Source organism: Petaurus breviceps, unplaced genomic scaffold (genome assembly GCF_028583685.1).
Source record: "Petaurus breviceps papuanus isolate PSGF00001 unplaced genomic scaffold, PetGlider_PUasm1.0 551, whole genome shotgun sequence".
NCBI lineage: Eukaryota > Metazoa > Chordata > Mammalia > Diprotodontia > Petauridae > Petaurus > Petaurus breviceps.
In genome coordinates, this window is record NW_027186372.1 from 3,463,177 (window position 1) to 3,490,818 (window position 27,642).

General features: G+C 38.9%; 1 protein-coding gene and 2 long non-coding RNA genes across 7 annotated transcripts in view; 1 reads left to right on the forward strand and 2 right to left on the reverse strand.

Moving 5' to 3' along the window:
• The first annotated feature begins 487 nt into the window (after positions 1 to 487).
• LOC138172628 (uncharacterized) lies at positions 488 to 27,362 on the forward strand. The gene is made up of 4 exons (XR_011171191.1): positions 488 to 1,308; positions 13,955 to 14,026; positions 23,421 to 23,497; positions 27,236 to 27,362. It is a non-coding gene; the product is annotated as an uncharacterized lncRNA (long non-coding RNA).
• Positions 806 to 4,053, reverse strand: LOC138172629 (uncharacterized). Its single transcript, XR_011171192.1, has 2 exons — positions 2,061 to 4,053; positions 806 to 1,740 (listed from the first exon to the last, which is right to left on the reverse strand). It is a non-coding gene; the product is annotated as an uncharacterized lncRNA (long non-coding RNA).
• SFXN1 (sideroflexin 1) overlaps positions 21,181 to 27,642 on the reverse strand; it is a 47,116-nt gene continuing 40,654 nt past the window's right edge. For all 5 annotated transcript variants that reach the window (XM_069102344.1, XM_069102343.1, XM_069102341.1 and 2 more), the window contains 3 exons: positions 25,398 to 25,447; positions 24,999 to 25,046; positions 21,181 to 23,479 (listed from right to left, as the gene is read on the reverse strand). In XM_069102344.1, the coding sequence (XP_068958445.1) occupies positions 23,383 to 23,479; positions 24,999 to 25,046; positions 25,398 to 25,447 (195 nt within the window). In that variant the 3' untranslated portion in view covers positions 21,181 to 23,382. The remainder of the gene's footprint in view (positions 23,480 to 24,998; positions 25,047 to 25,397; positions 25,448 to 27,642) is intronic.

Consider the following 27,642-nt stretch of genomic DNA (forward strand, 5'->3'; position numbering starts at 1 on the left):
AATTTGGGGGAAAAGATAAAGATTCTCTTTTGGATATTTTGATGTCAATATGGGACTGGGAATCATGAGAATAATTAATTAGGACTAGGGTCCAACTGCATAGAGGTGATCATTAAATAAATGAGATCTTAAGAGGTCACCAAGTCAGAATGTTTGAAAAGAAAAGAGGATCTAGGATAGAGCACTGGGGATATACTCACAGTGAAGGGGAATGGTGTAAATCATAATATAGCAGGGAGATTGAGGAATGATTAGACTTAGAGGAGGAGAATTTAGAGCGAACAGTGTCCTGATAACCTAGAGCAGGGGCAGAGAACTGTAATAGTAATGGAATTTAAAGATCTTCCACGCCCTTGATTGGCAAGTAAACAGGTACTTACCATTTAGTTTCAAGTTAATTACATCTAGCCTCTGTTAAGAAACAGAAGATATGAACCCTTGTTGCTGATGTAACAGGAAGGGGCTGAATAGGGAGGAGCTAATGCCTATATATAAAGAAAAGCCCTAGCTGAGAGACACAGAACTTCTTGGGGCAAGCACCATGGAGGCAGAGCAGCTGCTGCTGGAGAGACAGACAGAATTTCTTTCAGTGAACATCTGGAGGCTGGACTGCTACTGCTGGACTGAAGACTGAACTGAGAATTGAGAAGAACTGAGAAGAGAAATGAGAATTGAGAACTGAGACAGAATTTCTTAGAGCAAGCAAGGAGGCTGGAGAAAATGATTTTGATTTTGAGAACAGAGCTGGAGAAAGTGATTTTGATTTTGAGAACAGAACTTGCGGTGGCAGAGCTTCTTTTGAAAGCCAGCCATACTCCTGCTGAGAGCTTCTGAGAACCAGCTGGAGCTGCCGAAGACTTCTTTCTGAGGGCCAGCCAAGCTGCCAAGGACTTCCGAGGGCCAGCTGAAACTGCCAGAGGAAGCATGTCTGTGGTGTCAGTACTTTGTCTGTATGTTTTGGGTCTATGTTGATTTCACAGGCAGAAAGTGAATTGAGATGATAGTGCTGACCATGTGTATGAATATTGTTGTAATTATTCTAAGCTTGGTGCTTGTAGACATTGTTGTGGCTCTGTTAAGTTTTCTCTGCCCAGGAACAGAAACTGTGAAGGACTTGAGGTGGACTGGACACTGTGAGCTTCAATGTGGAGCAGGAACTGCATGGAGAACTGGACAAGGAACTGGGATCTGTCTGTCTTTGAACTCAGGTGGCAGCTGGTTAAATTCAGGCAGTAGCTGGGTCCATGGAAGAGGAACCATGGAAGCTGAGAGCCTGCCTTGAGTCAAGATGAAAAGACCTCTCCTTGGGTATGTAATGCTGACCAATGAAATTGTAACTTACTTGTGACCTAGGGGTGGATGGCCTTTGTACTTTCCACCACCCCTTAAGAGGATACTGAGTAGTGACTAATGATGTTGTTACTTGATTGCACCCTGTGGGAGGAGGACTTTGACCTTTGTACGTTGTATGCTTAAGGATGATTGAATGATTAAGTTACTAAATTATTATACTTTGTTTAAAACTATATAACCACTTTGGTGAAAACTGTGTGGCCATTTTAGTGATAAGCAGTTGAGCTGTGACATGGTGAATGCTGTATTTTGATTTTCTGTGAATGTTTTGCTCTGATTTGTTACTGAATAAATAGAGAGTTCACTATACTGTGTAATCAGAACCTTGAAAAGTTGTTCATAGCAGCAGTCCTCTGGAAAGCTGCTTGTGCTTGGCTTTACAGGAACCTATGGCCTCAAGGTCACATGTGGTCCTCTAGGTTCTCAAGTATGGCTTTTTGATGGAATCTAAACTTCACAGAATAAATATCCTTAATAGGGGCAGCTAGGTGGCACAGTGAATAGAGCACTGGCCCTGGAGTCAGGAGGACGTGGGTTCGGATCCGGCCTCAGACACTAAACACAAAAACTAGCTGTGTAACCTTGGACAAGTCACTTAACCCCAATTGCCCTCCAGAAAGCAAAAAAAAAAATAACCTTAATAAAAGGATATGTTCTGTAAACTTGGACTCAGTCAAAAGGCTGCACTTGAGGACCTAGAAGGCCACATGTGGCCTCAAGACCACAGGTTCCACATCCTGGATTAGATATACAATACACAGTAATAAATGGCCATAGTAATCTGGTGTTTGTTAAATACAAAGATCCAATCTATTCTTGGCTGTTGTTCCATATCCTTTACCGTCTAGAATATTGTATTCCAAATTCTCCACTTCTTTATGGTGGTGGCTGCTAAATCATATATAATCTAACTATGGCTTGTGAGTACTTTAATTCCTTCTTTCTAACTGCTTACAGTACTTTTTCTTAAACCTAACTAGATTGCTAACTCAAGCCTTGATTGACATTACCCCCTCAACTGCCTTTTCCCTCTGATTGGAGGGCTGAAGGATGGAGTACCAAACTCTGCCAAGTACCTTCCCTGTTAGAGTGTAGAAACTGGACCCTTAACACTCACTCCATTCTGCATCTTCTGCTCGGCCTGATTGTAATTCCATGGAACAAGATGTTTCTGCATGAGATAGACCCTCATGTTCATCCCCATCCCTGTTCCTGCCTTCTTTAGTGTGTTGTCTCCCCTTTGGGATTGTAAACTCCTTGAGGGCAGGGACTTTTATTTATTAATTGTATCCTCAGCTTTTTACATAGAGCTTGGCACATAATATGTACTTAATCAGAGTTTATTGGATTGGATCAAACCTGGAAGCTCTGGATTTTTACTATGATGTTCCTGGCAGTTTTCATTTTGGAGCTTCTTTCAGGAGATCATTGGTATATTCTTCCTATTTCTATTTTGCTCTCTGGTTCTCAGAAATCTGAACAGTTTTTTATTATAGCATTTATTTATTTATTTTATCATCCTTTTGTTTTTAAATTTTGAGTAGGTAAACAATATATCAATTATACATGTGAAATCATGCAAAATAAATTTCCATATTAGGCATACTTGCAAAAAAAAAAGAAAGAAAAATTAACAAAATGAGCAAATTATACTTCAATTTACCCTCAGAGTTGATCAGTTATCTCTCTGGAGGTGGATAGCATTTTTTCATCATGGGTCCTTTGGAATTATCTTGGATCATTGTATTGACCAGAACAGCCCAGTCTTTCATCATTACAACATTGCTGTTACTATGCACACTAATGTCCTTGTACTTATCACTTCCCTTGGCATCAGTTCATATAGATCTTGCCATATTTTTCTGAAACTACCTTCCCTCTTGTAATTTCTAAATGCACCATATCATATGCCACACTTGTTTAGCCATTCCCCAATTGATGGGTATCCCCTCAGTTTCCAGTTCTTTGCCACCACAAAAAGAGCTGCTATAAATATTTTTGTACAGATATGTTCCTTTCCTTTTTCTTTGATCTTTTTGGAATACAGGCCTAGTAGTGGGACTGCTGGGTCAAAGGGTATGCATAGTTTTATAGTTCTTTGGGTCTAGTTCTAAATTGTTTTACAGAATGGGTATAATGGTAAGGGAATTTGAAGATCTTCCCTGCCCCTTAATAAGCCAAAGGGAATTTGAAGACTTTCCCTGCTTTGACAATATACTCTGCCCCCTAATAAGCTTAATGTAATCACATGGAGCCTGTGGGGGGAGGAGTTTTCTGGAGGGTGGAGCAGAGCCCACAGGAAGCTGGGAGTCAGAGGTAGCTAGACTGGGAGGAGGAGAGCATCCAGCCCAGAGAGTCAGTCAGGCTTGTGAATAAAAGGTTTATTTTTTGTTAGTTTGTGGGAAGGCTTAAGGATGCTCTGACTCTCTGTGCTGTTATGCCTTATTAACTTCTTTGCTACTATGATAAATGGCTTAATGGTTTTGGGATTTGGTTCTCTGGTGTATGAACAAGTGTTTTGCTTCTGTCTTATATATGGAGAGTCTGTTATATTTTGTGATTGAACACCATGCAGGTATCTTTATAGTGATCATGGGCATTGGTGCTACAAATGATCAGGCCAGTCCACTAATCCACAAATAGTTCATTAATGTACTTATTTTTCCCTCATCCCCTGCAGTGGTTGTCATTTATGTTGCAGGTGAGATGGTACCACAGAGTTGTTTTAATTTGCATTTTTCTAATCAATAATGATTTAAATGATTTTTATATGACATTAACTTTGGTTTCTTCTGAAAACTCCCAATTTATATCCTTTGACCATTTTTCATTTGGAAAATGGCTCTAATTTTTTTTTTTTTACAAATTTGACTCAGTTCTGTAATCAGTATGTATTTGAGAAATGAGGTCTTTGTCAGAGAAACTTGCTGTAAAAATTTTCATTGTCTGTGGTACCTTTTAGCAAAGTGTAGGTTTTGTGATTACTCCTTATAAGTAAGTCTATTTTTACTTTGAGATCATGATTTTTTTCTATTTTAGTTAAAGTATGTTAGATTCTGTGCCAGTTCTTTATTTTAATCTTGTAAGTGTCTTTCTGTTTCAAGAGTTTCTCTGGTAAACAACATATGGTTGGATTCCTCTTTCTAATCCATTTTGCTATCTGCTTTCATTTTATGGGTGAGCTCATCCCATTCACATTCACAGTTATAATCACTCTGTATTTCTCTCCATCCCATTTTCTGTTTCTTCTTTTCTCTCTTTTTATTCTATCCATCTTCAAGTCTATTTCGCTTCTAACTACTGCATCCTTTAATTAGTCTTCCCTTTTATCATCCCCCCACATTTCTCTTTATCTCCTCCTTTTTCCCTATTGAGTAAGTTACATTTCTATACACAACTGAGTAGGTATATATATTCTTCCCTCATTGGACCAATTCCAATGAGAGTGAGGTTCAATCATAGCCCATGATTTCCACATTTCCCCCTCCACTGTAAAGAACTATTCTTTGTGTGCTTCTTTGATGCAAGAACATTTTCTTCATTCTACCTCTCCCTTCCCCTTTCTCCCAGTGCATCCCTCTTTCTTACCCCTTCATTTTTTGGAGATCGTCCCAACATACTTGACTCATACTCATACCCTTTGCATATGTAGTCTCCTTTTAACTGATCTAATAATGATAAAAGTTCTCAGGAGCTACATATATCATCTTCCCACGAAGGAACATAAACAGTTTGATTTTATTGAGTTCTTGATGATTATTCTTTCATGTTTACCTTTTCATGTTTCTCTTGAATCTTTTTGTTCCCTTTGTTTGTTTATCCATTCTTCCAATTTTCTTTCTGCCTTTGGACTTAGACTTAGAGCTGGGCTCTTCTATACTACTGGAGGGAAGGTCTGAGTCATCCTGATGCTGTTTTCTTGGAGTATTGAAAGTTCAGTTATTCCAGAGTCTGAGAGACAGACTGGGAACTTGCAAGCTTTCAGTGCTTCCAAAGGAATCTTACCCAGGGCAAAGTTTGATTACTGTGCCATCCCCACCCCCACCACAACCCAGTTTGAGCTCTGTAATCCTAATCTCTGAGCTTCTTGACCAAGGTTTGGGTCTGTGTAAGAATAGACTGATGCTAGACTCTGTCTCTGTTGCTCAGGTGGTTCAGAGACCCTTGGTCCCCTTTGGTCCCCTGCCTTGGTTATTCCTTTTAAGACTGGGCTATACAGTAGAAGTGAGACCTGGCTCTGAGTTTGGGGACTGAGCCACACCATGGCTCTTGGCTTCCTTTCTCACCACCGCGGGCCCCCCTGCAGAGAAAAGCAGCACCACCACAGTGAGTGGGTCCCTTTCTCACTTTGTCTTAGACTTGCCACCAATTATTGGATAGTGGGTGGCAAAGTTGCCAATGACACCTGTTTCAGGTGCAGTGCCCTAGGGGGGTCTTGGAGTGCCCTTATTTGGGTCTGGGACCTCCTTTTGTGCTGGCAGCCCACCTCTCTCTGGGCACTGTGGTGCCCTGTGTGCTGCCAGCTCCTGCCAATCCTGTCCCCAGGGTCTACCAAACTTTGTTTGTCTTTTTATACTGACTCGGGCTGGACAAAGGATTTACTCTGTCTTTTTTTCTGGATTTCTTATCAGGTTTTGGACTGGCACATTTCATAGATGTTTAGAAGTGTTGTTTTAAATAGGATGTTAATTCATGCTTATGAGTCTTTTGTGGAAAAGGAAATTTATAGCTGTTTTCTCTCTGATATCTGCCTTGTGCTTTAAGTGTAGCCTCATCCTCATCCTCATCAATATCATCATTGCTAGAATAGTGCTTCGGGATTTGGAGAACACATTCTAAATAGTATTTCATGTTATCCTTACAACAACCCTGGGAGGGAGAAACTGTTATTATTCCCATATTACAGATGAGGAACAGGCAGGCAGAGGTCATGTGGCTCTCCCAGGGTCACACAGATAGTAAGTGCCTGAGTTGGATTTGACTTCAGGTCTTCCTGATTTCGGGTCCAACTGACTAGACACGAACTATACTGAAGCTTTTGGAAGAGTTTCTTTCCCATGTAAATTGGGAGTGGGAGGATAAAGAGAGAATGGGGGAATAAAGAGTTTGACTCCCTCTCTTTGGGATCAAAGCTTAAGCAAGACTGAGTCTGATCCAAGTGAGCCTAGAACCAATACCCATTAATAGGTGGTCCCTACTCCCTTCCCACATATAGGATGGATTGTGGGTAACACATGACATTCTTCAGATTTTTTTTCCCATAGCACGTGAGTAAGCCAGTTATTGTGGGGGTATTCCAGGTTTGGGAGCTGGCAAGGTGTGAGCAGAAATATAATAAGAGAGTAGGGGGATTAAGAGTATAGTTGATCTGGTTCAAAAAGGGGTCTAGATTAGGGAGGAAGAAGACAGACAGAACAGAGATGTGATAGCCTGAATATGAACTGTGAGTTAAAGGGACAGGAAGATAAAGAATAGGTTTAGGAAAAGCATAGGCAAAATGCAATATTATTCCTGAATAAAGGAATTTCAGATTTATTGATCAAGGAAGTAGAACAAATTTTAGGTGATGAAAAGATCAAAGGTGTGGCAATTACTACGTCTGCAGCTAAGGTGGAGTGAAAGTAGGTCATGGGAATCGAGAGGTTAGTGTGTTAGAGGGAACATTAACATGCATGCTGAAATTGCCTTGTATAAAGCCAGGAGTTGGGTTAGAGAGAGATCTATGAGCAAGGCACTGAACTCATTGAGAAAGGAAGGGGAGTGTCCTGGGAGCCTGTAGTCAGGAGCCCCTACACTCTGGATGGCATGAGAAACATGGATGCATGTCCAAGGAAAAAACTTGCTGAGTGATAGAGGCAGAAGGGAAATTCTAGAAGGCAGCAATGGGAACAAGGAATTTTCTGACACCTTCATTGCCTGATCCCTTCCTAACTCTACAGGCTTCCTTCACATAACTCTACTCCACACTGTCTATGGCTTACTCATAACTCTACTCCAGGCCTGCACAACGTATCAGCCGCAGACTGTATGTATTTTTTCTGGATTTGCCAAAATCCTTTCAAGGGCCTAATGTTGTCCAGGCCTGCTCTATAGCCTCTCCGGCCATAGTGACCCTACCTGCTCTTCCATACGCACGATGTTATGTCTGTCATTACCCTCCAGACATCTGTCTCATGGAATTCCTTGTTCCATTCAATGATGAGTTTAAGAGCTGCCATATAGGAGGCTTTTATGGTTGCCCCAGCTACTAGTGCCTCTGCCTCCAAGGTTACCTTTTACCTTCAGGACCAGTGAGACCATATCCCAAGCAGGGAGGTGACAAGTATAACCAGGACTGTAAAGCATGACAGGAGAGGCAGTTGTTATTTGGGTGGATCCAGTTCTCTGTGGATGTCAAAAAATAAAAGGAACATGAGTGGGAGAGGCCTAAGATGAGGGGAACTTTGTTAATTATAGAACCCAAATTCCAGATGGCATGGTGAAAGGGGCTGGCTTATCTGGAATGGGATATTGCAGGCCTATTGAGGTAGATAGAGATAAGAGAACAGGAAATAGGGATGGTGACATAGGTTATTTACTTTTATGCAATGGGGAATTTAGCATCACTGGAATTGAGAGAGGAGGAGGTAGGAGTTAATTATTGGGGAAAGAGTCCAGGTTGAGGGGAAGCAGATGGAAGCAGCTCCTCTAATTAATGCAAGTGAGTCAAGCTTTCTGGGTCGTGGTTCTGCCTCCTGGTCTTGGATTGCATCCTAAGCCAGGTGCCGTTGCACTTTGTCACAGAGCTCTACCTACTTGGGTGTGGTCCAGTCCTTCTCATGGAATGAATCTCTTCTACTTTTGCTATTTTACTACTCAATTCTTACCAATTTCATCATGATTTCAGAACCCAGACTTTAAGGTCATTCTATGCATGGCATTTAAGCAGAGACCAGATGGCTGGACTCTTAGGGCTCCTGTAGAAGGAATTCTTATACTGGGTAGCTGATTGCATCCTGTTCAGCCCTATGCAAGCTTCTGGGAGTTTTTGATTCTTTGATTCAGAGTTTGAAGGCAACAGATCCCTCAGAGGTATTCATATATGGTGGACTATTCATGAATGAATAAAAAATGAATGAAATACATAATTTATATCGAATTGCTTAGCTTCAAAAGTAGGGGTGAGGGGAGGGAGGGAGAGAAAGACTCTAGAATTAGAAATTTTAAAAGATGAATGTTAAAAAATATTTATACATTTTATTGGAAAAAAATAAAATAACAATTCTTTTCCAAAAATGAATGAGAAAGCAACCATGAAGCATTTACTCTGTGCTAAGTTCTGGAATGCAAACACTAAATCAGGACTTTCCTAGCACTCAAATTGCTTAAAATCTAATTGGGGAGATAACACACACACACACACACACACACACACACACACACACACACACACACAGGAATATACAAATCACATTCAAACCAGGCAAAAAGTAACCTTGGAGGGAAAGGCAATAGTTGCTGTGGGAACAATAAAAACTTCCTGTAAGGCAGCTCTTGAACTCATTCTTGAAAGAAACAAGGAATTCCACGAGGCAGATGTCTGCAGGGTAATGACAGACATAGCATCATGTGGAAGGAACAGCAGGTAGGGCCACTATGGCTGGAAAGGGTGTAGGGGAGGACTGAGCAACATTCGGACCTCAAAAAGATTTTGGGCTGCCTGGAAAAAATACATACAGCCTGTGGGCAGCATGTTGGGTAGGCCTGGAGTGGAGTTATGTGTAGGCCATAGACAGTGTGGAAGAGTTATGTGAAGGAAGCCTGCAAAAATAGGAAGGGATCAGGCTGTGAAGATTTTTAAGTGCCAAACAAGGGATTTTATATTTGGTCCTAAAAGCTGATGAGGGGGAAAATGGAAGAATCTGAGCTCATGAAATATCTTTTTCTTTTTTAAGACAAGTTGCAGAAATTTTACCTAATAAAGAAATAAGTGACAGAAATAACACTGACTCGAAGTGATTTTGAGGAGATGGGCATATTTATACTGGAATTTTGAAAAGCCCTTTTTGAGTTTGCACAAATGCAGCTAGCAGACCAACCATACCAAAATAGCATAGTTTGAAAAAGCTAGAAGTTGCAATAATCCTCATGCCCAAGCACATTATCCCATAATATTTGACAGAAAGTATTAAAGTATATATGGCCTGCACACAACAAGGCATTTTAAATGCTCTAGGGAGCACTTTAAGTAACTTTAAGCATTTAAAGGAATGCTATAGGCAATGTGAAATGAACAATTACCCCCTAATGTCAGTTTATATATCTGAATTTGCATTTATTGGGTTAGCTTTAAAAGAGGGTAGATGCCTGTCTTCAAAAGAATCCTTCTTTTTAGGAGACTTTTCAATAAGATACCTATTATGTTTAGTTTGCTCAGGATTCTGGCAGATAGAGATGAGAGAAGTTAAGCTCATTCAATTCAGCCCAATTCAATCCAATGCAATGAACATTTAATTTTATTCTAGGTAGCGCAAAGGATGTCAGAGAAATACTGAGTGCAGAACACAGGAGCTCTGGGCTGACCTTGTATGAAATCCAAAGGAGAACTTGGTTGTCTGGGAGATTGTGGTCTTGCCTCTATATTCCCTAGATTCCCTTAATGATTTGGAGTAACTGAGTTGTTATTTCTTGGTCTAAATTAATATTCCTCCCACCCCCAAATAGCAATGGCGGAAATCAACCCCATCACAATCTGTTATGGGTCAGTGGATAGAATGCTGGGCCTGAAGTCAGAAAGACTCATGTTCCTGATTTCAGATCTGACCTTAGATACTTACTAGTTATGTGATCCTCTGCAAGTCACTTCTACAAAAATGCTGTTACGCAAAACCACAGTGCTGGAAAAGACTTCATCTGAAAGTTCATCTCGTCCAACCCTTCAGTTTTACCTAGGAAGAAACTGAGGACATGAGAGGGGAAATGGTTTGCCCAAGATCAGTCACACAGATAGTCAGCAGCAGGACTGGGACAGGACCCCAGCACGGGTGAGTCTGAGGCCAGTATGATGGCCAGTAATGGCCAGCACCCCATACTTCTTCCAAGGAACAGTGGAACTAAAGATGTTACAGGAGTAAGATGGAAACAATAGCAGTGGCAGACAGAGAATCCAAAGTGGACATCTTTCGTGAAGAAGAAAAGCATAAAGCTTCAGAGCCCAAGAGGTGGCTAGATGGTACAATGGATAGAGAACCAGGCCTGGATTCAGGAAGACCTGAGTTTAAATGTGGCTTCAGACACTTATTAGCTGTGTGACCCTGGGCAAGTCACTTAACCATGGTTGCTTCAGTTTCCTTACCTGTAAAATGAGCTGGAAATGAAATGGCAAACCATTCTAGTTCTTTGTCAAAAAAATTTCCAATCAGGTCATGAAGACTCAGACATGACTGAAAATGACTAAACAAGGAGTCCAAACTCTTTTGTCCCAGCATCTCCCCAAAAGTCCTGGATTCTCAGAATTTGCCTTCTGTCTCAGAAGATAGTACAAACTTCCATGGGAAGCTAAAACTGCCTAAGTAGCTTTCCTTATATGAGTGGGTAAAGGCAGAAATACCCTTCATCACCATGGAGCATGAAGACTGTGATCTCAAAGATATGGAAAAGTGTCTGGGATTATTCGACTATATCATTAATTTTTGTGGCAATGATTTCATACTATAATATAAAGTTCTAATGAACTGTTTCGTCTTAGATTTAATTGTGGACCCCAGATAACATCACATCCCCCACACTATAACTGCAGTTATCTAGCTCTTTAGAGATGCGATTTGAGGCATCCCGAAATCTGCCACCCAAGCAAAGTGACAAATTCTTTTACTTCAGGGAGGGTGGTTGAGTCTGTGGGAGAGAGCGTAGAGAGAGGAGGGTGGGTGAATTCTGCGAGCAATGCTGCCCTCTCGTGGTTGCCTTCGAAGATGACGGAGGGATCACTGGGAATTGTTCAGAGGGCTCTTGTTCCCAAGGGCGATGAGGAAGAGGAAGGCTTGAGAGTCGATCACTTGGAGATGCAGCAAAGCGTCCACCCCTGGTTGTACTGTTCCTCTTGATGGTCGTTCATCCCTTGTTTCTGGAGAGAACCAATGACATCACGGGATGATGTCTTGACGTGTGTATAAAGTGGGTTTAAGTGCACTAGGATTGTAAGTAAATATACAGGAGCACAGAACTAGAGTTGAAATGCAAGCCCTTAGAGGTCACCTTGTCCAACTCCTCACTGAGGGCAAGTCAAGTGAGTTGCCCAAGGTCACACAGTAAGTAAGATTTTAATCTAAGCCCTCTGACTCCAGTGCCAGTGTCCTTGACCTTGTGTCCCACTGCCTTAAGCTCTTTACCTCTTCAATCTTGAGTCTGAGTCTCAGAGCTGGAAGGCTCCTCTGAGGTCATTTAGCCTGACCTATCCCCTCTGTGACATACATGACATGTGATCATCCAGCCTTTACTTGAAGCTTCCGAGTAAAAATGGTTCACATCCTTTGACTGAGCAATACCGCCAAGGGAAAGGCCCCCAATGTATGACTATATTTAAAGCAACAATTTGTTTTACATTGCTACAGAAATGATAGAATTGTGCAAAGAATTGATAACAAAATGGGTGTCTATTGTTTGGGGAATGACTGTCTGGTAAAATGACTATTTGGTAGAATTGCATTGGTCAGTAGTTAAATATGATTGAATTGAATTAGGAGTATACCCAATTTGTCATCAGAAGACCTGGGTTCAAATCCTACCCCTACTGGTTGCTTCCTGTGCAAACTTACCCTCTCTGGGCCACAGCTTCCTTCTCAGCGAATTGAGGGAGTTGGACTCAATAAACCCTATTTCTATTTCTAAAACTTGGGCAAATCACTTAATTTCTTTGATCTTTACTTTTCTCAGAACACAACAGGATTTAGCATTGGGAAGACTGTACTAATTGTGTAGTCCAACCTCCTTATTTTAAAGATGAACAAACTGAGACTCAAGGAGTGGTAGAACCCACAATCAAACCCAACCAAGTCCTCTGACTAAATCCAACACTCCCTTCTTCTTGTCAATATTCCAACTAATTGAGCAGTCAAGCTGGGGTTCAGAATCAGAGAGGCAGCATGGCAGAGATATCAGAGCACTGGGTTTGGAGGAACCCAGGAAAACCTTGGTTCAAATTCTGCCTCAGTTCTTACTAGTTAGCTATGTTTTCCTTGGCAAATTTCTGTTGTTGTTTAGTAGTTTTCATTCGTGTCTAACTCTTCATGACCCCATTTGGGATTTTCTCTGTAAAGATACTTGAGTCCTTCTCTAGTCCATTTTACAGGTGAGGAAGCTAAGGCAAATAGGTAAAGTGACTTGCCCAGGGTCAAACAGTTAGTATCTGAGACTAGATTTGAACTCAGGTCTTCCTCACTCCATGCTATTTATTGCACCACCTGGCTACCCCTCAAAAATTAAGAATTTAAGAATTACAAGGGTCCTCAATAACTATCAGCAGCCTATACAAATAGGGAATGCCCACTATGACATACTTGACAAGTGGCTATTTGTCTTTTGCTTGAAGACCTCCAATGAGTTCAAACCTTTTTGAGGCAGCCCATTCTACTTTTGAATTTTGGAAGCTTCAACTGTTGGAATTTTTTTTTCTGACATGCTTATATTTTACCCTTTGGGACTCTCAGAGATTGCTACTGGTTCTGGCCTCTGATGTCAAATAGAACAAACTTAATTCCTTCCCCACCCAACTGTCTGTCACATACCTCAATCAATCAATAAATCAATAAATAGATAGTAAGTGCCCAATATATTTCAGGTACTGTGCTACACTGGGGAAACAAAGAGAAAGATAAAACAGTTCCTGCCTTTAAGGAGCTTATATTCTACTGGGGACACAACTTTTTGCTTCAATGTTAGTAAGACTCATACATGCTATTGATCTTTAAGGGAGACTGGAATACTACATTTGAGGCTGTTGGATATTTATGAACCCATGAATAGAATTCCTTGGAAGGCGCAGTCATGAGCATAAATAAAACTTGGAGAAAATCACTAGTCAAAAGATATTGTACTTGTAAAAGGAGCAGCACTGATAGACTCAGTGTCTCTGAGAGCAAAACTCAACTTGGTTTGTTATTTTTTTCTATATAGTTTTTAAAATATAAGAGACAACAAAATCAAAGTAAATACTTACTAACCCTTCTGACTGGCTCCACTAATAAAATATTGTGCACTGAAGAAAAATTTTACTAACAGGATGTGAGAATGTAGGAGAGTAAAAACATTCTCACCATTAAGAACCCCCGGAAATATATATATACACACATATGTGTGTGTGTGTCTAATATATATTTGTCTTTCTCTTTGTTTCCCCAGTTGAGCACAGCGCCTGAAATATATTGGGCATGTAGTAGACATTCATTGATTCGTTGATTTACTGAAGTATGTGAAAGGCAGTAGGGTGAGAAAGGGATTACACTTGTTCTATCGGGCATCAGAAGCCATAACACACACCCACACCCACACCCCCCCCACACACACATATATATATATATATATACACATAATACACATTCACATATATCTTTTTTCTTATTTTCAGGCAAACTACAGCAGTCCTGTTAAAACCAAAAGGGAGTTAAACTCCATTTCAGTAGCAATGAAATTCTCTTTGGTAAGTAAACATGCCAAAATTTTTCTCAAACCAGAAATGAAAACATAGACATTGTCATTCAGGTCATTCAGTGCAATAGAAGTCATTGGCATCTGTCTGTTCCCTCAGATTTCCCTAGGAGCATCACTGCTCTGATCATCAAGGCAGGAAAACATAGTGTGCAGCCCACTAGATCTGTAGACTAGAGACCTGGATTTAAGTTCTGGTTTCTCCATTTACCAACTGAGTCTTATGAATTTCCATTATGTCTCCAAGTCTCAGTCTCCTCATCTGTTAAATGGTGACAAATGAATGAAAACAAATTTATTAAACACTTACTATGTGCAAAGTACAGTGTTAAGCACTAGGGATACAAATAGAAAATTAAGACAGTCTCTGCTCTGAAGGAACTCACATTCTAAGGGAGGGATACAACACATATAGAAGGTTTTGGCTGAATATCAGATGGAAATGTTACTTAGAGTGCTGCAGCAAATCAGATGGTAAAGCAGCCTCTTTGATGTCATTTCTACAAACAAAATCATATCACTTTCTGATATTAAACTATTTGATAGTGCCAAGGATTTTGGTGGTGAGAACCTTCTTTTCTGGGTCTTCAGGAGCTCTAGCTGCAGTCAACAATAGTCAACAAGCATTTATTTATTTGTTTTTCATACTGTATAGCTTTTATATTTTAGTTATTTTTAAAAATATAACTATTTTTAGTTTTCAAAAAACATTTATGAAAAACTTATTATGTGCTAGAAACTGTGCTAAATTCTGGGAACACAAATATCCAAGCAAAAAGACAAGCAAATATACAAGCAAAAAGCTCCTGCCCTCAAGGAGCTTACATATATGAATGTGGAAGAAAATACATAAAGATAATGAAAATGAAAAAGTGGAAATGTGAGAAGGGGTGTGTATATATATGTGTGCATGTGTGTGTGTGTGTGAGAGAGAGAGAGAGACAGAGACAGAGACAGAGGACAGAGAGAGAGAGAGAGAGAGAGAGAGAGAGAGAGAGATATGAAGAGATGGCTAGGCTAGGCAGTTTCCTTAAGTGGAGATTCTGGGAGGAGCTATTCAATGAGGAGGAGCTTAAGGGTGAGGGTGTTACTGACATGTAAATACTAGGACTGAGTAATCTTCCCTCCATCATGAAGAGGCATCTGGGACATGATGGAGAAGTCTAGTGTGCAGCCAGGTGAGAAATGAAGACGTGAACCATGTATTTCCAAGGGGTTGTTTTCTGGGATGATGGTAGGAGGGATTGCTCGAAACAGGACGAGTGATTTTGACTCCATGGGGAATTGCCCCTCCTGGGATTCATGAGTTTACCCAACTTGGAGTAATTGCTTAAGGTGGACACGTGTGCTTTTATAGAGTTCTTACATGGCTCAAATGAGTTGACATTTATCACAATTATTATTCTAGGATGGCAAATGGAATAAATCCACTCCAGTGGCCACACTTTGCCTCTTCTGGTTCCCATATTAACTGTTACTTTTACTGGTCTTTTAAGGTCATGGTTTACATGAATAACTTTGGGGTTTAAGCTTTTCTTTCAATTGCTCCTGATGGTTTTGATAGTTTTGCTTATCTGGCAGTAATTCTTTACTGGACTAGAGAGATTCATCAATGAATTTGCCCAGGTATTCACTTGGCATTATTATACATGGTCAGAATTTAGGAACGTAATAGTAATTCAGACAGAGGATCAAAAAAAAAATGGGTGGTATGGATAAATCATTATTTTATTCTGGGATGTAGGGTATATTCAGGGAAGACCAGTAGCTTTGGTGTGAGGGATGCTAAGCCCTTTCAGGGCTGCTTTCTATCATTGGTGTCTACCTGATCCACCTAATTCTCACATCCCAGTTAACTGTTTAAGCAGATGGGCTAAACCAATTTGAAAGTAACCAAAGGGTTTCAAACCCATTGGTGAGTTAGCAAGGTGTTTACCACAAGTATATGAAGACTTCCCCTGGTGTAATGGGTAGAAGAGAACAATTTGTTCCAATGGCCATGAAGGCAGCTGAAGCTCTGTGGAGCGCTTGGAGCTTGGTTAGACACCAAAGATGCCAAGGTCGCTCACTTTATCTTGAGCCATCACCAACAGGACTCTGTCCTGCCATTGGACTGTGATGACTCTGAAGGAGAGAATAAATCAAACGACTTCATGCAACTCTTCCTCACTTAAATCCAATTTATGCACAAATCAAAAGACATCACCCACACCATTTTACCATTTTTATCTATCTCAAAATCATGTGGTGATAGATAAGTGATGAAGCAGCAGCTGTGGATACAATGGGTGCTATAGTCACAGTCCTGCACACAGACGGCCCAGGCCAAAGGGGCGTCTTCTCGCTGCAAGCAGCAATGGGATTTAGCAGACCTCTGGGTGTCTGAGTAGCCTTTTAAGGATTGCATTGCATTTATAAAAGAGAAGAGAAAAATTGCAGGCCATAGCTGGCCCTGTATTATAAAAGATGCACACAAAAGTAAAATCTGCGTGCTAACAAACTCGACCAGAGTAATCCAGGGCAAGGAAAGGCTCCAGGAATATTATGCACAATAAAAGATGGGCTTGATCAAAGGTTGAGTCTGTAACAGTGAGTGAGAGTCTGAGCATTGAACCTGACAGACAAGGTGAGATGGGACCCAGGAAAAAGATCCAGTAGCACCTATTTCTTCTCCCCAGTCCTGGAGAGCTCAAGGCTTCACTGTGTCCACCCTTTAAAAACTTTTGACACCAGTTAATATTAACAGGCTTAGACTGAGCCAATCTCTAACCTGCGAATTCTTGCAGCTTCTCAAAGCAGGCCTAGAAATAGGAATGCCAGTAATCAAGTAGCTGTTTAATTAATCCATTTCAGAGTGAGGAATGCTCTTTAAGTTGAAGTAAAAGCAGTTTATATACATCAATTAAGGGTGGGAAAGGAGGCCAAGGGAAGGTGGATTACAAGAATTTCCCAGGGCCTGAGTGGTTTTCCACAACAAGCCCCGAAGTCCACAATATGACAATTCTGGAACCAAGTCTTTGGGGGGTTTTGATCCTCCCCCCACCCCATTCAGGGCACAGAACCAGAGTTCTGTGACAAGGGAACAGGTTCTACAGTCTTTGATTAGCTTCACTTAAGGTATACAGGCACAAGAATGCAGTGACTGTGAGAGCATTGTCAAGGTTTGATTGATCATTTCAAGTTGCATTGTAAGTCTGACTCCCAAGTCAGAAGAGGCAATTCTGAGAAATCTAATCTATGAGAATATTCATTACACATATCATATCCATTAACATGGAAATCATAATTCCCTTCATAACCTTAGTACAAAGCAGCCACAAAGAATTTCAGGGGCACTCAAAAGCTTGTGGTGGATTACGATGGGTAAAGTAATGGGTAACACAGGCAAGGCAACTATACTCAGCTGAACTAATTTGAGGTGTCCTCATTGCGATCCTTGTGGAATATCATACTCTCGCTAACGGCTAATTAAATCTTTCTGTTACCGGTTGAATGACTCATGAGTGTCTCACTTTGTTCCACTATCTAATCCAAACTACCAGGGACTAAATTTTAAAACAATTATGGTACCTCTAATAATACAATGAACACTGAAGACAGCCTGAAATTTCTAAGTCTTACCTATTTGTGTTTGTATTTGTTTATGTGCATGTGTGCATGTGTGCGTGTGTGTGTTGGGTGAGGAACTTAGGAAGTATGGTGGCTGGTGGCATGCACCAGACCTATGAGTTAATCAAAGCTGGGAATTCCTGGTGAGGAAACTATGCCCTCCTCACCTTCATCTCCCACTCCAACCATCACCAATAGATTTGGTCTTCACTGAAACTTACTGTCTTAGAAAGTTCATTAGGGGGAATGAGAAGGTAAATTACTTCCCCAGGCTACATAACATCAACATATGTCAAAAGCTGGAATTTGAACCCAACTTTCTGTTTCTGAGAAGGGATCAATGAGTTTACTGAGTAGTCATAGAATTAACTGGAATTAATAGAGGTCATAGAATTTCATATTAGGTCAAACAGGCCATTTTGAGGGCTGTGGAGAATTTTGCTGCACTTGAAAGTGTTCTAGGCAGCAGAGGTGAATCACAGAAGTTCAAAGGTGGGAGGGATCTCAGAAGCCTTCCAAGCTGTACCATTTATTTTACTCTATGTGATCTGATCACAAGAGCTAATTTAGACTCGGAAGGAACTTGGAGTTCATATAATCCAATTTCCTCATTTTATAGAGGAGGGACCCCAGGTCCAGAGTGGTCAGGTGACCAATATCACATAAGAGTAGCTGACAAAGGCAGGATCTAAACCCAAGTGCTTATATTCCAAATTCAGTACTCCTTCCCCTGTTCTAGAAACTTAATTACAATCTCAACAAATATAAACAAACCAGTTAAATAGGGAACAGAATTTCAGTTGAAAGGGGTATTAAAGGTTGACCTACCCAAAGAACTAATTTTCAGATGTAGAAATTAAGACAATGTAGACTACCCTATCCTACTCACTAGTCCCAGTTTAGCCCCCTGGCTAAGATGCTGAATGGTCAGCAAATACTAGTAGATGAATTTATTTACTCTGAAATCCTCAAATGAATGTGATCTTGATCAGTTTTGGAATTCCTTCTAATGATATAGACCACAATGCATTTGTGCCTTCTCAGACTCTGCACATCCTGTCTGTGTTTTCTCACAAGTTTGCCACAGGGGGTCCATCTCATGTGCTAGAAGCCTTTTTGCCTTTTCCTGACACTGAGAAGTATCAGTGGGACAGTCTGTCATCCAACACTCTTCGTGTGACCAGTCCATCCACGTTTATGTGGACATCCATTTATACATATCTATGTATGTATCATACATATATACGAGCATATACTTATGTATATGTATATACATACATACATACACATGCATTTGTTTCAATCCTCACAACATACTTTCTCTGGTGGATAGGACAGGTATCACAATTTTACAGATGAGGAAACTGAGGCTCAGCAAGGTTGACTTGCTCAAATAAGCAGCAGAGTTGAGCTTTGAACTAATAGCTTGACTCTAGTTTTGATACTCAACAATATAAGAGGTCCATGGGAAACATGCAATCCATAACGCTCAAGTATGGCCCAAACCAGATGGAGCTATCTGATTTTAATGTTGATCAATTCATTAAAAAAAGATACACAAACATGGTTGAGGTCAATTTGCAGTCCACAGGGACCTTTATCTATGGTTTAGTGGCCCCTGTTTGTACTTGAGTTTGGCATCACCGTTTCATACTTAATAGGAGCTGTTAAGAGTAAATTCTGCCTCTAAATACCTATTAGCTGTGCAACAAGTCAAATTTCTGGGAGGCTGTTTTCTCATCTATAGAATACAAACATAATGATACCTATGGTACCTTGAAGTGGTGTTGTAAGGCTCAGTCAATAATGTATAAACAAAACTCTACACCCTGAAATGCCAGGCGTTATTTCATTATAGTATTTATAACTGCATTACAACTACCTCAGAACCTCTGGTACTATCAGTTAAACCTTTAGTCAGTACCTTATTTGGCTGCCGGGCTGCACCTCATGTTTTTAAGTACTACTACCATATGAATTGGGAGCTAAGTGGCATAGGAGACAGAGAACCAGGAAAGGAGTCAGGAGGACGTGCCTTGGGTACTTTGGAAGTGGGTGATCCTGGGCAAGTCACTTAAACCTATTTGCCTCAGTTTCCTCATCTGAAAAATGACCTGGAGAAGGAAATGGAAACCATTACAATCTTTGCCAAGAAAACCCCAAATGGGGTCACAGAGAATTGGACATGACTGACAGACTCAACATTGTATGAATTTCTTCCTGTAGAAGTATTGGTTAAATGATGAATCATGTACATGCGTGTGACTGGATCCATTTATCATTCACTATAACTGAAATTGCAAGGACAACCCCCACTTTCAGAGACTTTTCTTACACAGAATACATATTTATAATTAAACATGTTTTATTCTAATCCTTTTCACTGGCACTGAATTGTTATTTTAAGAGCCTCTTATGACTTTATAGTTGGCTCTACCCACTAATACAGATGAGCAACTCTTCTCTAAGCCTTCGTGTTCCCTATAACATCAAAAAATTAACTCACTTGCCCCAAATCACACAGCTAGGATATATCAGAGGTAATGGATCATCCTACCTCCAAGGCTTAGGCTCTATTTACTACTCCATACAGCCTCTCATAGTTTTCTTATGAATCTAAAAAGGGGTTGCCCTTTCCGTCAAATGATGGGATTAGTCTAGAAGACCTCTAACGTCCTTTGCTACTATGACATTATATGGCAATTATTACAGAAATGGTACAAAAGTGGTTGAGTCTTACATTTACGTGGGCTATATATTTTTCCCCCCTTTACCCTAACTCTTACTGGGTTTTGAAAGTTAAAAGCAATAGAAATGCTACATCAGCATTTGATCCATGTACTCAGCAGCCAGGTGGCACAATGGATGGAGTATTGTGTCTGGAGTAAGGCTCATCTTCCTGAGTTCAAATACAGGCTCAGATACTTATTATCTCTGTGACCCTGGGCAAGTCACTTAACCCTGCTTGTCCAGCCTTCTCATCTGTAAAATGAACTGAAGAAGAAAATGGCAAACTCCTCCACTATCTTTGCCAAGAAAACCCCAAACTGGGTCATAGAGAATTGGGCACAACTGAAATGACCAAACAACAAACCCAGTATCCCTAGCACATTTTAAACAAATACCTTAAATAACCATGACAAAATAGATGGTTTGACTAAGGAAAAATATAATGGAACAGTTTTTTTTTCTGTTGAAATTTCTTCAGACTTGTTAATTTGAATTTGTTCTGTTAACTGCCATAATTAGGATACTGGCTTTGCTGGAGTTCAAACATAAAAACAAAACAAAACAAAACAAAAAAACTTGGTTTTTTCCACAGACTTTTTTGGTCTAAGAGAATTTCATTAAGAAATGGGGACTAATTATTACCAAAAGCAGAAATATATTCTTCAAAGAATGTACAACATAAAGACTAATTTCTCATCAGGAATTTTAAGTTGCTGAAGGTGATTCAGAATATTGTGCTTGAAATGTATGCAATTGTTAACTAAAATTTAAGATTACATTTGTCTGGAATAGTTAAAAAAAAGACAATTTCATTTCAATTTGAGTTTATTTAATATTTCATCCAGTTGAATTTAAATAGTACATTGACTCCATCAACACTGGCAAGACATTGTGCTAATACTGAAATTAATAATATCAGTCACTGTCATCACTTAAAATTATATTCTTCTTACAGAGCATTAATAGAAATATTAATAACTATTCATCTTTACCAGTTTTAGGATCTTATTGCACTTTATTTAAAATTTTTTTAAAAACACATTTTTTTTCTATAAGACCAGCATAAATTGCCTGAGCTTTGCTCATTTGTTCTTCTTATTAATACCATGAAACTGTACAGATAAATGATCTGTAGAAAAGCATTAATAGTCTGAAGCTTCAATAAACAAACTTAAAAAAAACATATCCATGATATTTGTCATCTTTCTGTCTGTTGCTTTGGTCACATTTTCTTAATGTGTATAATTTAATTTATCAGTCTTCAAATGAGTGCATGTCTCTTACTAGTGAAAGACATACTTAATATGAATCATCTATTAGGTTGAAATAATGTTACAAATGAATTGCTGGGGAGGCTTTCAAGGTCAATTGAGGCAAACAGAATATACAAAAATCAGTTCATTTAAACAGGAGCACATCATCATGAATATGTTATGTGTGGTTTCTTTGCATCCTTATTTGAGCTTATGCATGTAATTAATGAAAGAGCCACCAAGCAAACTACAAAGGTCTGTGTGTGGAATGTCAGATTTTTCTTGACATGTTTATTGCAGTAAAATATATCCAATGTCAGAATGCACCGAGGAAGCCATTTTTCTCCATCTAGACAGTTTTAAGACAAAAATGTGAGGTGAAAGAATGATTGAAGAGATACGGGTGAGAATCACTCTAGGAGACTAAAGCTTCAGATCTGTTAATCCTTTCAGATGAAAAACACAGAAATAAGCAAAAAATCTTGTTTGTGAGAAAATTTACTCTGATCACACAGTAAAAATATCTCACTACTCTACTATTTTCTAAATGTCCACACATTAGCTATCTTTAGCCTCTTCATAAGAAGAATCTACTTTCAGTGACACACTCAATCATCTTGTAAATTAATCTGAACACCTACAAACTTGACGTTTAATGTCTAATCTTACACCAAACATATTACACTGCCAGTTGTTACAAATGATATAAACAGGGAGGTGTGTGTACTGACTATATTCAAACAGAAGATGGAATGTAATGGAGAACATTCAAGTACAGTTTGTAAGGTCACTAACGGATTAATAAAATACAATGTTTTCTTAGTCTTTCTCAAAGCCAAGAAGAGCTTGAAATAGAAGCCAACACAAGGAACTGGACACATAAGCAAATGCTTGCTGAAATACTCATTTTAGAAAATCAGACAATCTTGGTTAAATATCATTGTTTTTAGTATACTTTTAAAATACAGTATTGATAAACTGTAATAGTTTGATAGCTTTAAGTGATTTTAAATAATGTTATTTAAGTAATTAGTAATAGTGTAATGTCATTCCAAATAACAGCAACTATTCCAAAGGAAGGTGGATGCCTCCTTAGGAATTTAAAAGCAAAGGGATATATCAAAACAAATTTATTATCCATATTGTCAAATGAAAAAAATGCCAAGACTATAGGTTAGCCTTTATTTTAGTAAATAAAAAGGCCTGCAAAGTATCCTTTGATTTGAACCCAAGGAGAAAAGTAGAAATCTGGGTCTGTGTTGCATGTAACAGAGGCGGCAGCAGGCTGCATGCCAAGAGCAAAGAGTTTAGCAGTCTATCCTCCTCATCTTTGGCCTGTTCTGAATCCCTTCTGTGTCCTCTTGACCATACAGAGGGGTGCAAGCTGGATCGGTTTTTTTTCAATCACCTTCCACTGGTTATTATTTAATGTAAACATTTTTGAATCAATTGATCAACAAATATTTCTTAAGTGCCTACTGTGTGCCCAGTTTTATGCTGGTTTTGGGCCGTTAAAAGTTTCTTACAAAACAGCAAGCCTGAAAGTGACAGGATGGGTTTTCTGACAAGGATGACAAGGTCCTTTGAATTAAGGTATAATTTGCAGTAACAGATTTAGTCAATAAGGTAAATTTGGATACTATGGAATAGTTAGCTAGTTATAAGAACACAGGTCAAAGAGTTCTTTTTACCAACACTGGCTTAATGTATTCGGGTTTGCATGATTATCCTTGGAGTGTTCAAGTCTTCTCCCAATTTATAATCCCTTATTAAAGTATACACGTTCTATTTCAGGACTGGTCTCTTGAATCTTGGCTTTCAATTCTGGTTCCAAGCGTGTAACAGACATCGAGCTGAATGTGAAAGAAATGGTAAAGTTATGACTTGACCAAAATTTAACAAGTGAAATGAAACATCCATACAGATCAGGGAGTCAGGAATGAACTGATAAAGGTTGAATATTATTTGACAAAATATCCTCCTTCCCTTTCTCCAATTCAATGCCTACTCTCTTTTACAGTTCAACTCAAATGCCATCTTCTCCATAAGGTTTTCTCTGATTTCATGGAGAAATCTTCTCCCTCAGAGCTCATAGAGCACCGTTTTCTCTCTCTTTTTTTTCTTTTTGGAGGGACAACTGGGGTTAAGTGACTTGCCCAAGGCCACACAGCTAGTAAATGTGAAGTGTCTGAGGCCACATTTGAACTCAGGTCCTCCTGACTCCAGGGTCAGTGCTCTACTCACTGAGCAACCTAGCCACCCCACACTGTTTTTCTTTCTATTGCACCTATGAAGTACTGTATCTGTCATATCTCCTTTTTAGACTGAAAGCTACATGAAATTAGAGTTCATGTCTCATCTAAACATTTTACTTTCTCAAGCACTTGGCCAAACACTCTGTACACAGTAAGTATTGACATGTTCTTATCATAACTAGACCAGAAACAAAGTATCTTGTTACTATAGAAAAATAAAAACAAAACATGATTTCTCATCATTTCTAAAATTTTAATCTACATACTTGAGAAAAAGCATGATTGGGAAAGATTTCATTTACTCCCCAAAATATAAATTATAAATGCAAGACATGATGTAACAATTCAGGTTTATTCCACTGAGGATAAAATAGTGATTATAAAAAGCGAAGGTAAAATGCACTTCTGTGAACTCCCGTTTTTCCAACGGTAGAATGAGGGTTATAATATGTAGGCTGCCACACTCACAACTTGGTGATGGAAAGAGCGTTTTGGATATAGTAAAGTACTCTAGAAACATGAATTAATTGTTTTGTCCAGAATGAAGTTGGTAAATGTTTCAGTAGGGAGCCTGAACTCAGGTCTCCTGATTCAAAGTCCAGTGTCTTCTTACGTAAAATGATTTCAAAGATCCATGATTTCCACAATGTCAAGACTCTCTTTGTAATTCTAATGGATAGTCTTCATTTGCTACTGTGGTCAAAAAAACTCATCTGGTGACGGATTTGGTAATGAGTTTTTCTGCTATTAGACTGGTCCTCAAATGGCAAACACAATCTGTCACTAGAACCATATCCAAAGGCTTTCTAGATTATTTGGACTATAATATAGTGTTCCTTTGAAAAGCCAAGGTCACCTTTTATGATGGCGCAGTACTTTCTTTATTAGTTCTAATGAACTAAGGTACATATTGAGTTTGATTGGATTTTATTTAAATCTCAAAATCAAAATTGTTCTTGAGTTAATACATGCCTTATTAAAAGTAATTCACAATCCTTCCAAAACTCAGCATTTCTTCCCTATCAGAAAGAACCCAGACCCAATCAAAATGAAGACTCTAATCTTCCAAAATTGATATTTCTCCAAATAAAACAGCCAACAGCACTGAATACCTTACCTTTTCTGAGGAAACAATGCACAGCATAGAGGTGTAGCAAACACCAAACTATAAAAGAACAAAGAGATTTTGTTTATCACGGAGGACACATGGTTATTACTCATATAGCAGTCATGGCATGTACTTTTCATTAGAAAAAAAAAGCCAGATAAATTATGATTAAATAGCTATTTCTCCACTACCTTGTACTTTCTACAAATACCTGTTTAAAATACAATATTGTACAAAATGATCTAATGAAAACAGGTCAAATTATGTTAAGGTTCTCTTGTATAGTCTTTATTCCACTACTGGCCAGCCACCCAGCTTGGTTCACATTCTGTCTTCCCTCCTTATACTTTCTAATGCCCTCTAATATAATTTATCCCTTAAAAGCAACAGAATCAGAGTATTACTCACCAGAAGCCAACTAATCCAACTTGAATAGGGGCACTCATCCAGGGGAACCTCTGCAGTAGAAGTAAATTCCAATAAAAATTTTTTTGCACCAGATATTTGTGGTTAATTTCTTATGCTGATGAAAGACCCGATTTTGGGCAGCCACTATACAATTTTTATGTAACACTGACAGCTGCCAACTCAGGCTTTCTATCCCCATCTAAAATCTACAGATGGGTAAATAATCAAAGTCAAGTGACCTTTAACAGAAGACATTAATTAATTAATAGTTGAATATATAAAATCTGTGCTGCAATACAATCACAAATTAGCTCTGATTAATTTCATTATGGTTGATGCCACCAGTGCATAAGCAATGTCCATAACATCTTTTTGTTGTTATTTGTTTTGTTAATGAGAACATAGGTAAGTGAAGTAAGTTTAATGGTCTTTGGTTAAGGAAACAAAAGGTTGCTGGAATTTTAGGTTAATGTAAGGAGGTAATAAAAAAAGACCTGGTTAAAGTACGTAAGAATTACTGTTACCATAACTACAAAAGCATGAATCCATCCCTCAATGATGAACACTTGTGGACCACAGAAATGGCTTAGAACAGATCAATTTGTTCTAAAGAAAACAGTTAAGTTAGAATCTATACAACAGACAACTTTGAGATTCAGCCCAAAGCTTGGAGAAAAGACAGAGACAAGATATCTTCCAAAAGAATATTTGTGTGAATTAGCAAAGTTACTAGAGAGGGATAAAAATGAAAAAGAGATTAATTATTACTATGAGTAATAGACTCCAGTGCCTAGTATAGTGCCTGGCCCTATGTGGGGCCTAAATGTGTAATAGGCATGAAATAAATTGTTAACTGGGTACACTATAAATTGGAACTAAAAATTGAGGCAAATTTTCCAAAAATTATGGAGTTGGGTAAATAATTAGATCCTGGTTAACTACTGCCAATGATACATTTTCTTGCTTAGTGATAGTAAACCCCAAAGAGCACTAGACTTTAGTCAGGATACTTGGATTCCAGTTCTGTCTCTCAAATCGACTGGTTGTAGGATCAGTTAAGTCACTTATCCTCCCTGACCCTCGGATTTCTCAACTTCAAAATGAGGGCAATAATATTTGCAATTAATTACCTCATTATTATAAGGAAAGTGTTTTACAAGCCAGCCTTCACACTAAAGGCATGTAAATAGTTATTATCCCCAAATTTTCCAGACATATTATTGCATATACTGTTGTTGCCTGTATGAGCTTTCAGGATGGAGGGCTCTTGAGAATGCTTAATTAAAGAGGACGGAATTTGCAGACACATGAGGCAGGAGGATGACATTTAATCCCAAGATGAGCTGACCCACAATGATTAGGTACTCATCTCAAGTTAAGATACTGACTTGGCCAAAAGATATAAGATACTACCTTAAGTTTTATACGATTTGCTAAATGAATATCTTAATGTGCAGAAGAGATAGGACTGATCTCAGAGAATTCTGAAAAAAAAAAAAACACTAATTGTGGTTGCCGTGTGTGTTGGAGAAAATTAAGAACACTCATCACGCATTTGGTCCCTTCTTTCTACTCATATGGTCACCTCTCCCATTCAGATTTTTATCACCACTTGCCTACATACTGTATTAGATTCTTATTTGGTGGTGTCCTTACTTCCAATCTATCCCTTCTTCAATTAATCCTTCACACAGTTTCTGGTAATATGTTAAGGCACAGGTTTGACAATGACACTCCTGTGAAAACCTTCACTGTATCTTTATTGCCTCTAGGGTAACATAAATTCCTCAACCTGACATCGAAGGTGCAATACAAATGACTCCAATTTCTCTTTCCAGCCAATCTGGACTTCAGCTATTCTCATCTTCCACCTTCAGGAATCTACAGAAGTTATATATGCTTCCTTCTCAACTTCATCTCTCTGCAGTCTTCCTCCATGGAGTTTTTTTATCCACTATCTCATTCCAAAAAAATAAAAAACAAAACCAGAAGTGATTTAAAAGTTAATGTTGGTAAATAATTAGTGGTCTAACTCTTTTGAAGGATTAAAATTCTTTTTAATAAACTTTCCAATTTTCTTAAATATGTAAGGAATAACTTATGGGAAATAGTATAAATATTGATAAACAACATAAGTGGTGGAAACTATAAGTTTTGTATATCAGAGTACTTTCTAGTCATTAAAAAAAAGCATTCTTGGCACTGTCCCTGGATTCAGGTCCAGGTTCTAATCCTGTGGCTGTCA